Source organism: Engraulis encrasicolus, chromosome 14 (assembly GCF_034702125.1).
Source record: "Engraulis encrasicolus isolate BLACKSEA-1 chromosome 14, IST_EnEncr_1.0, whole genome shotgun sequence".
Taxonomy (NCBI): domain Eukaryota; kingdom Metazoa; phylum Chordata; class Actinopteri; order Clupeiformes; family Engraulidae; genus Engraulis; species Engraulis encrasicolus.
Genome location: NC_085870.1, coordinates 7364414 through 7374413, shown reverse-complemented (window position 1 = coordinate 7374413; position 10000 = coordinate 7364414). Strand labels below are relative to the sequence as shown.

General features: G+C 47.9%; 1 protein-coding gene across 2 annotated transcripts in view; it reads left to right on the top strand.

Annotated features, from left to right (window-relative positions):
• The window catches only part of arhgef10la (Rho guanine nucleotide exchange factor (GEF) 10-like a), a 277194-nt gene that overhangs the window by 54771 nt on the left and 212423 nt on the right, over positions 1-10000 (top strand). Inside the window, exon 6 of one of the 2 annotated variants that reach the window (XM_063214835.1) lies at positions 4728-4823. The exons of the other annotated variant lie outside the window; for it this stretch is intronic. Within the exon in view, the coding sequence (XP_063070905.1) occupies positions 4728-4823 (96 nt within the window). The remainder of the gene's footprint in view (positions 1-4727; positions 4824-10000) is intronic. 2 annotated transcript variants of the gene reach the window in all.

Here is a 10000-nt window from a genome sequence, read left to right as displayed (position 1 = left end):
ATTTCTCTGTCTCTCTCTTTGTCTGTTTCTGTTTCTCTCTGTCTCTCTCTCTCTCTCTCTCTCTCTCTCTCTCTCTCTCTCTCTCTCCTCCCTTTCTTTTTCTGTTTCTGTTTCTGTTTCTGTCTCTGTCTTTCTCTCTCTCTCTCTCTCTCTCTCTCACTCCCCTTTTTCTTTTTCTGTCCTCTGCTTTTTTCTGTCTCTATCTTTAAAAAAAATCTAATGTTCGCTGTTGTGTGGGTGGTGCTGATGTTGAAAGTGTGTGTGTTTGTGTGTGTGTTTGTGTGTGTGTGTGTGTGTGTGTGTGTGTGTGTGTGTGTGTGTGTGTGTGTGTGTGTGTGTGTGTGTGTGTGTGTGTGTGTGTGTGTGTGTGTGTGTGTGTGTGTGTGTGTGTGCGCACGTGCGTGCGTGCGTGTGCACGTGCATTTTTGTGTGTGTGTGTGTGGGCTTAGCCTACACATGTTTGTGTGTGTGCATTCACCTTGCACATGCATATGTGTGTGTTTTTGTATCTTTATCATTATTATACTGTTATATTGTATTTTATTATATATTCATAATCATATTTTATTACACACTATTATATTACATGTATATATACTATTCCCAAAGTATTGAAGTGTATGTAAGGGATGATTTTTATCGTCGGCTCCTTGGTTACTGCATAATTTCATTAAAGTTACTATAGCAATGCACAAAGTGGTATCCTATATCTGTTTGTCGTATAGTTATTACTTTTGAAAATCATACAAGGCATTTTTTCCATGATTAATTGTTTTTAATTAAGGATATGTTGCTGTTTCGGTTTCATGGCCTCCAATTAGAGACAGAAATGAGACTTAAATGTCACATCCAGTTGTTGCATAGCAACACATCATCGTCTCGCTCAAAAGTACTGATGTATTTCTGCAACATTAAGTCGAAGTCTCACTTTGTGCAGTGACAGATTTGAATCACAAACCACGGCAGCACCAGTCGAATGCTAACAGCGGCAGCTGTTATTGTTGTTTTTTTTCTGTCCATATGGTTTTATTGTAAAGAAATACACAGAAGAGCGAATATTGCTTTGCCCATCTAGCCTACAGTGCTTTTGAGGAGCATAGAATGTCCTGCATCACATCAAGAAAGGCCACTTCAACACAAAATGTTAGGATTTGAAAAGACGCATGATGCATCACTGCTCAGCTGTGATACGAATTCATAGGGCGCTCAGTCTCACAATGAAAGGAGTCATGAAAGGAGTCAGGGCAAAGCCGAAAACTCCTTTCATTGTGTGAGTGCATTTCTGCATTCGGAGCACGTTTTGAAAAAAAAAAAAGCCGACCCTGACATGCCGCTATTCTGCTGTACCACCACAGGGTGGCAGTGTGTCCCTGCCATAGCTCGTCCACCCCCCTTGTTGCAAAAGGCACCCCCACCCCCTCTCACCCCTCAGCGCTGGTCCTGTGTCCAAGCCCTCGCGCTCTTCCTCCCCGCATAATGGCACTGTAATGAAAGCTGCGGAGACTATTTGGACGCGCTTCCCACTGACCCCTGTGCAGGCCAGCTCCCCACCTTTGCTGCTCTGCCCCAATACCATCATCAGCACCACCCTCACCACCACCACCACCACCAGTAGCACCACCACCACCACCACCAGCCCCAGTAGCACCACCACCACTATCACCAGCTCCAGAAACCACTCACAAGGTCAGGGAGAAGCAGGACAAAATGGCCAGTCTCTGGCTGGCTCCTCATGTATAATCATTGGCCCATGCGTCCACCCCCGCCCTCCACCCTCCAACGCTGCTCCACCCCCGCCCTCCACCCTCCAACCCTCCTACACCCTCCAACGCTCCTCCACCCCCGTTCCGACAGCACTTCCAGAAGCCAGAGCACAGGCCTCTCTGGGTCACCCCTTGTGAACCTGCCGCAGTACCGGACATTCACACATACCCTTTGCCCCCCTCTCCTCTCCTCTCCTCTCCTCTTCTTTCCCCCCTCCTCTCCTCTCCTCTTCTTTCCCCCCTCCTCTTCTCGACTCATTGCTCCTCTGCTCTGCTCTGCTCTCCTCGAATCATTTCTCCTCTGCTCTGCTCTGCTATGCTCTCCACTCTCCGTGACTCACTTCTCTGCTCTGTTCTGATCTGCTTTCCTCAATCCATTTCTGCTCTCCTCTCCTCTCCTCTCCTCTCCTCTCCTCTCCTCTCCTCTCCTCTGCACGACTCATTTCTCCTCTCCTCTCCTCTCCTCTCCTCTCCTCTCCTCTCCTTGACTCATTTCTCCTCTGCTCTGCTCTCCTCTGCACGATTCATTTCTGCTCTCCTCTCCTCTCCCTATTTCTCTTCTCCTCTCCTCTCCTCTCCTCTCCTCTCCGCCACTCATTTCTCCTCTCATTTCTTCTCTCCTCTCCTCTCCTCTCCTCTCTCCTCCTCTCCTCTACTCTCATCACCTCTCCTCTCTTCCTCTCACCTCTCCTCTCCTCCTCCTCTCTCCTCTCCTCACCTTTCCTCTCCACCTCTTCTCCTCTCTTCTCTTCTCTTCTCTTCTCTTCTCTTCTCTTCTCTTCTCTTCTCTTCTCGACTCACCTCGACTCATTTCTCCTCTTCTCTGCTCTTCTCTGCTCTTCTCTTCTCTTCTCTTCTCTTCTCTTCTCTTCTCTTCTCTTCTCTTCTCTTCTCTTCTCTTCTCTTCTCTTCTCTTCTCTTCTCTTCTCTTCTCACCTCGACTCATTTCTCCTCTGCTCTGCTCTCCTCTTCGCAACTCATTTCTGCTCTGCTTACCTCTCCCTATTTCTCCTCTCCTCTCCTCTCCTCTCCTCTCCTCTCCTCTCCTCTCCTCTCCTCTCCTCTCCTCTCCTCTCCTCTCCTCTCCTCTCCTCTCCTCACGCCCTCCTCAAAAGTGGAGCATAACCATTTGAGTCATCACAAGTGCAATTCAATTTTCAGCCGTAGATCCTGCAGTGTAATTCCACCTAATGCCCAATGCCCGTCCATAGTGCTATTCTGAGTCAAGTGTAAATGAACACCGGCAATTGCAGTAAGTTATGTCTGCGATAATGCATGGGCGGCTCCTCCACCTACCCTGGCTACCTAGTGTACCTACCTATCCCAGCCCACCCTCTCGCGGCCGGCCAACTCAAGTGAAGTGGAGTGGAACCCTGGCGTAGACTCGTGGTGCGTGGTGCACAGTCGCAATCACAGAGCTTCTAATTGGATACACGTGCAGCAAGAATGCTCAGATCAATGCGGCACTCTACTCAAGTACGAAAATGACTGACAATGTGGTTTTCTTCTGTGTGTGTGTGTGTGTGTGTGCGTGCGTGTGTGCGTGTGTGCGTGTGTGTGTGTGTCTCTGTGTGTGTGTAAATGCTCCTGTTTATAAGTGTGTGCCTGTGCGAGTGAGTGAGAGTTCATAAATATGCATATGTATGTGTGTGGAGGAGGCTATGATTGATTTTTTACAAAATTAGCATCGTAGAGAGGAATACAGACTTTGAAAAAGGGAAATAGAGAGGGTGAAAGAGAGGGAGAGAGAGAACAAGAGAATATAGAGCGATGGAAAGAGAGGGAAAGAGAGAAGACAGAAGGCCCTCTCTCTCTCTCTCTCCTGTTTTGCCTCATGCTGTGTGAGCGTCTAACCAAGGCGTGTGCTGCTCTCAGCTTCGCTGCTTGCACTGCATAATGCTGTGATTTTCCTCCCTTTTATTTTGTGTCGTCACCAGTGCCTTACTACTGTGTTGTCTCTACCTCCTCTTTTCTCCCCTCTCTTTATCTTTTGCTTTCTTTCTCTCTTTCTCTCTCTCAATGTTCCCTTCCTCCCTTCCTTTTCCTCCCTTCCTCTCTCCCACTCCCCGCTCTCTTTATCTATCTCTTCTCACTGTATCTTTGGTGTCCCTTCCTCCCCTCTCTCCCTCCCTCTTATTCTGTCGTCTCCTCTCCTCTGCTCATCTCTCCTCTTCTCTTCTCTTCTTTCCTCTACATCTACTCCCTTGGTCTTGCTGCCGCGTTTTCTCCTCTCCTCCACTGCCTTTCTTCTGTCCTTTCCTTGTTTCTCTGGGCCTCCTGCTCCTACTCCTCCTTCTCCTCTACCTGCTCCTCCTTCTCTTCTTCTTCCACTTCCTCCTTTTCTTCCTCCTCCTCCTTTTCTTCCTCCTCCTCCTCCTCCTCTTGTTCCTCTTCCTACTCTTCCTCCTCCTCCTCTTCCTCTTCTTCCTTCCCCTCCTCTTCTTCCTAATCCCTCTCCTCCTCCTCCTCCTCCTCCTCCTCCTCCTCCTCCTCCTCCTCTTCCTCCTCATCCTCTTCCTCTTCCTCATCCCTCCTCTTCCTCCTCCTCTCCTCTTCTTACTTCTCCTCCTCTTCTTCCTAATCCCTCTCCTCTTCCTCCTCCTCCTTCTCATCCTCCTCCTCTTCCTCCTCTTCCTCTTCTTCCTTCTCCTCCTCTTCTTCCTAATCCCTCTCCTCCTCCTCCTACTCCTCCTCCTCCTCCTCCTCCTCCTCCTCCTCCTCCTCCTCCTCCTCCTCCTCCTCCTCCTCCTCCTCCTCCTCCTCCTCCTCCTCCTCTTCTTCCTAATCCCTCTCCTCCTCCTCCTCCTGCTCTGCACTCCCCTTGGCTGTCATTCTCTACACGCCGTATGCTGCTACGCCTCCTCCTGCCACCTTCCCCACCTGCGCCTCCTCCTCGACACCACCTCCGCCGCCGCCCCTCTCCTGGTTTACACGTGTGGCGCGTTGCCACGGTGACTCTTGTAGCTTTCCCCTGACGTGCGTCGGCTGCGCGAGCGCTGTGCCAGGACCAGGCGAGAGCTAGCCTCCAGGTTGGGGGGCAAGCACAACTATGACGTGAAGGTATATCCCTCCCTACCGCTCTCTTTCTCCTTCTCATTCCCTGTCTCTCGCATTCTCCCTTTCACCAGGCTTCGGGTCAGGGGCGCATTTCTCGAAAGCGTAGTTGTTAACTACGGTAGCTACTTTATTGGATGCAATGCAATTTCCCATTGGCAACTACCCAAGTTGCTAACTGCTAACAACTACACATTCGAGAAATGCACCCCCAGAGTTGTATAAGGTAGAAGTAGGAGTACTCCTACAGATGTAATTACAACACTGATGGTATAGAAGCAGATGCTTTCAACTTTGCAATATTGTACTGCTAGTGTTGTCATTGAATCTGGAAGAGTAGGCTACTTGAAAAATACTAATAGGCTACTTGAAAAATAGGCTACTTGAAAAATTGTTTGCAAAACGGTGCTCCATTTTGTAGAATGTTGGGAAATTGACATAAAAAGTCAAAAATGGTTGATACACCGTTTTGCAAATAAACTCTTCACTTCTACTTCTACTTAATACAACTCTGCTTGGGGGCAATTACAAGGTAATAGTTTAGATCATGTTAACCACCAGTATTACATGCCTAATTAATTAATCTCTGTATGTGATTCATAAGACGTGTTACGTAAAGTCTTTCTGCCTGGAGCTTCCTTGGTTTTCCCCATGGCATCCAATGAGCGAAAACGTTGTCTAAGATATAATTAAGTAACACTTGTGCAAAATAATGTCCAGGATATCAGGTTATAATACCATTTCAATCAAATCATGCGGGAGAAATCGAGGGAAGCGACCTACCACGCCATGGCTCACTAGCGCCCTCCGTGTTACGTAAAGTCAAGGCCTTATCAAGATCATATCAATGATAAAGGCCTCACTGGCAGTGAACAAGTAATTTACAAACACACTGCTAACAAATGATTGATTTTGCATGCAGTATAAGCTTATATTTAGCCTCACTTGGGCATGCATTTCTCCATGCTGTTATGACATGAAATTGAGTCAAAATAATGGTGTGAAGAAATGAATTCATTCATTAATTCATTCATTCCATCATTCATAAGACAGTAATGAGGCATGTGTTATTGCCTTACGTGTTACCAAAAATGTTAACAATCACAACTATCAATCAAAAAGATGTCACTGCGCATGCTCAAAACTTATAAATGCACATGCGTAATTTCGTAGTCCCAAAATGACTGTGCATTTATACAAGTTCTCAGTGTGAAACACGTTTTTTTTATTGCCATATGCATGGTGTGAGATTCCAATAATACGGCAAACAAAACCATGGCATGAAGATATCCTGCCATATCTCGTGTTATTTAGCTCTCTCTCGCTATCTATCTTTCTCTCCATCTCTCTGTCAGTCTATCCTTCAGTCACTCTTTTGCTCCTAATATCTCTTGTAGGCCATCGTTCTCTCTTGCTCTTGCTCTTTATCATGCAGTCATGGGTAAGCAGGTAGGGAGTCAGCCGATTCGACTGCCGACACACCAGGTTGGTGGGGGGAGTAATTAACCAGTGCTCTCCCCTATCCTTCTCCATGACTGAGGTACCCTGAGCATGGTACCGTCCCACCACACTGCTACCTTGGGGCGCCACTGGGGGGGCTGCCCCCTTGCACAGCTGAGGCATAAATGTGATTCCGTGCATTGTGCACTTGTGTGCTGTGGAGTGCTGTGTCACAAATGACAATGGGAGTTGGAGTTTCCCATCTGGGCTTTCACTTCACTTTCACTTTCATTGTTTGCTTGCTCTTGCTCCCTCTTTTCTCTCTCACTGTACAAACTCTCTATCCTCATCAAACCGCTCTCTCTCTCTATCGCTCTGTTCCTCCACTGTTTCATCTTTACGTCCTCATCATCCATCTCTTTAGTTCTGCACCTGTCCAACTCTTTAATCTTTACTGTACCACTCTTCCTCTCTATCTCTCTACATCCTCTCTCATCAGCAGCAGCCCTCTCCACCCCTCTCTCCTCCAACCGCTCCTGTTTTCCAGCCTTCCATCTTTCCATCGCTCTCATCCATCTCTCCTAGCTGGCTACATCCATCCAGCCCTCTCTGCAGTAGCTACAGAGTCCATCCATCCAATCTGTCCAAAATTCCATCTATCTAATCAGACCCCCTGCCCGCACCATCGCCGCCTCTCCATCACGTCACTCCACTCTCTCACTTCCACTTCCACCTCCATCCACCCCCTTCCATCTCTCTTCCTCTCTCTTTCTCTCTCTCTCTCTCTCTCTCTCTCTCTCTCTCTCTCTCTCTCTATCTCTCTCTCTCTCTCTCTCTCTCTCATCCCCTGCTTCTCTCTCTCTCTCTCTCTCTCTCTCTCTCTCTCTCTGTCTCTCTCTTCCCCCCTCTCTCTCTCTCTCTCTCTCTCCGTCCCTCTTTCTCTCCAGTCTCTCGCTTCCAGGGCTGTCTGGGACTCCCACGTCAGCAGCTGATTGGAGGACAGATATGTTTCCTCTACTCAGGCCATGTCTGCCCCTGAGACCCAGTCAAGGGGCCTACTTGCCTGCCTGCCTGCCTGCCTCATCCAACAGCATTGTAGTCCAATAACCATGTAATCTGTTAGAGTGTGAGTGCTTATGTGTGTGTGTGTGGGAGTGTGTGTGTGTGGGTGTGTATGCGGGTGCGTGCGTGCGTGCGTGCGTGCGTGCGTGCGTGCGTGCGTACGTTTGTGTTGGTTGCGAGCGATGTGGTGCGCGTGTGTGTGTGTTTGTGTGTGTGTGTGTGTGTGTGTGTGTGTGTGTGTGTGTGTGTGTGTGTGTGTGTGTGTGTGTGTGTGTGTGTGTGTGTGTGTGTGTGTGTGTGCACGTGCCTGTCTTAGGGCTGGGAATTAACTTTTAGAAAATTGTGAATCGTTACGAGGCACTGACAAATAAAGGGTAAAAATCTACTCAACATTGAACAGTAAATTATTATTCTGTGTGAAAAGTCTGGCAGCTATTTATTTAAATAGATTTTACGAGCATTTGGCTGGTATGAATTTCTATCTTGTGTGGGTGTGTGTGCGTGCGCACGTGTGTGTGTGCGCGCGTGTGTATGTGTGTGTGTGTGTGTGTGTGTGTGTGTGTGTGTGTGTGTGTGTGTGTGTGTGTGTGTGTGTGTGTGCTCGTGTGTGCGTGTGTGTGCGTGTCCATGTGTGCGTGCGTGTGTGTGCGTGTGCCTGCGTGCGTGTGCCTGCGTGCGTGCGTGCGTGTGCGTGCGGAGAAGAGACGAAGAGATGCTCACAGTAATGATTGGTACAGCATTTAACGACGGTCACTGCCCCGTGACACTTTTGGGAACAGAGTAACGCCCGAGTGTGAGCTGCAGGTTGTGAGCTGCATGGGTTTGAGCCCACCTGATTGGCCTTTAGTGGGACTGAGCCGGTCTCTGTGGGGCTTATTAGGTCTGCCCGCTCGCAACCGCGTGGCCCCTGTGGCAATGTAAATAAGAGGTGAGAGTGGATGACAGTGTTGCCAGATTGGGCGGGTTCCCGCCCCAATTGGGCTACTTGGGATGAGCGTCGGCGGGCAAAAATTGGAAAAATTGGCCATTTGGCGGTTTTTTAAGCCGTTTTGGGCCCATAGAAGTCAATGTAATTTGTTGAATTTGGGCGGAATTTAGCGCATCTTGGCAGTTTTTGAGAACCTTTTGGGCGGGATTTGGTCAGACACATCTGGCAACACTGGTGGATGAGGGAGACTAAATGACACGAAGGAATGGAGAGAGAGAGAGGGGGGATGGGAGGGGGTAGGGGGGAGTGGTGGCGGCTCATGAAACTGCCATATTTTTTGTGATGTCTGTTGGGGTTTAATACAGCAGAAGACCCATAGGTGCAACTATAGATTTTCAGCTTTCAGGACAAAATGCATTACGTAAACACACTGAAAATGTATTTGTGTAGCTAAAAACTCGACAGTAATTTTCATAATCGCGTTCCCTTAGTAACTCAGTGTTCCTTTCCTCTACTTGGTGAAATATTGGATCACTAGCGTCTTCAGTCTTTGACTTGTGCTCTTTTCAACAAAAAGCATTTTTGGACGGTGTTTTTGTGTAGTACATTCCTATACCTTATTGCTGTGCACAGCAAATGTCGAAAGTATGTTGTAAAAAAAAACCTCTTTCTTCTTCATCGTCTTCGTCTTCTTCATCATCTTCGTCTTCTTCTTCTCTTCTCTTCTCTTCTCTTCTCTTCTCTTCTCTTCTCTTCTCTTCTCTTCTCTTCTCTTCTCTTCTCTTCTCTTCTCTTCTCTTCTCTGCCTTCCACCTACACTCTCATCATCTTTTGAACGCTAGTATCCCACTCACATGCATATTATCTTGTAGCTGAGTTAAAGTCCCCCCTCCCCCCACACCCCCTCATCGAATATCTCTTTTAGGTTTCAAAACCCTCATGAATAAATGAAGTAAACAGCCTGATGTTTACCGCCGCCACCACTTACTGCCAAATGCTCCCAATTTATGACCTGCTTTTCTAGAAGCTGCTTCAAAAAAAAGAAGGAAAAAAAAACACACACACATTCACACCAATCTCAAAAATAGCCTCTTTAAATCTGGTGGTGTGGACTGGTATCTTCACAGCCATTTCTTCCAAAGGGAAACAAGTGTTTTTTTTCTCTCTCTCGTTGCTCAGACAGCAAAGCCTGTGATGTCTATAAGAGAGGGGGGCATCTCTCAGTCAACACCACCACATCTTCGGCTCTCCCAGTTCCCGTATCTACTGACAAAACAGGACCGTGTCGGTGGAGCGCAAAGGATGGCTCGTCTGGAGGTTTTTTTTGCGTGTGTGCTGGAGTGCTGACTTTAGCCATAGTTGACCTTTGCTCGGCAGGGAAGCTTGCAGAGGGACCTGTGCTGTCGCGGTGGGTCACCTGGCCTTTCAGAGGCCGCAGGACCGTGGGGGATTGACTTTGAGCTGGCCCTGTTTGGTCTCACGCTGTTTTCTCTTTTCTCTTCTCTGTGCCTCTCTTCTGTCACTTTCTGTCCTTTGGCTTTCCCTTTGACTCTCACATCTCTGTCACTTCACTGTTTCCTCTTATCTCTTTTCCTTTATCCTGTCCCTCTTTTTGTCCTTTTCTGCACTTTCCATCCTTTTCCTTCTCTTTAACTCTCGCTACTCTTTAACTTTCGCTACTCTATCACTCTTTTCTACTTGCTTTCTTGTGCTTTTGTCTCTCCTTTTCTGTCCTATTCTATCTTCTTCTTCT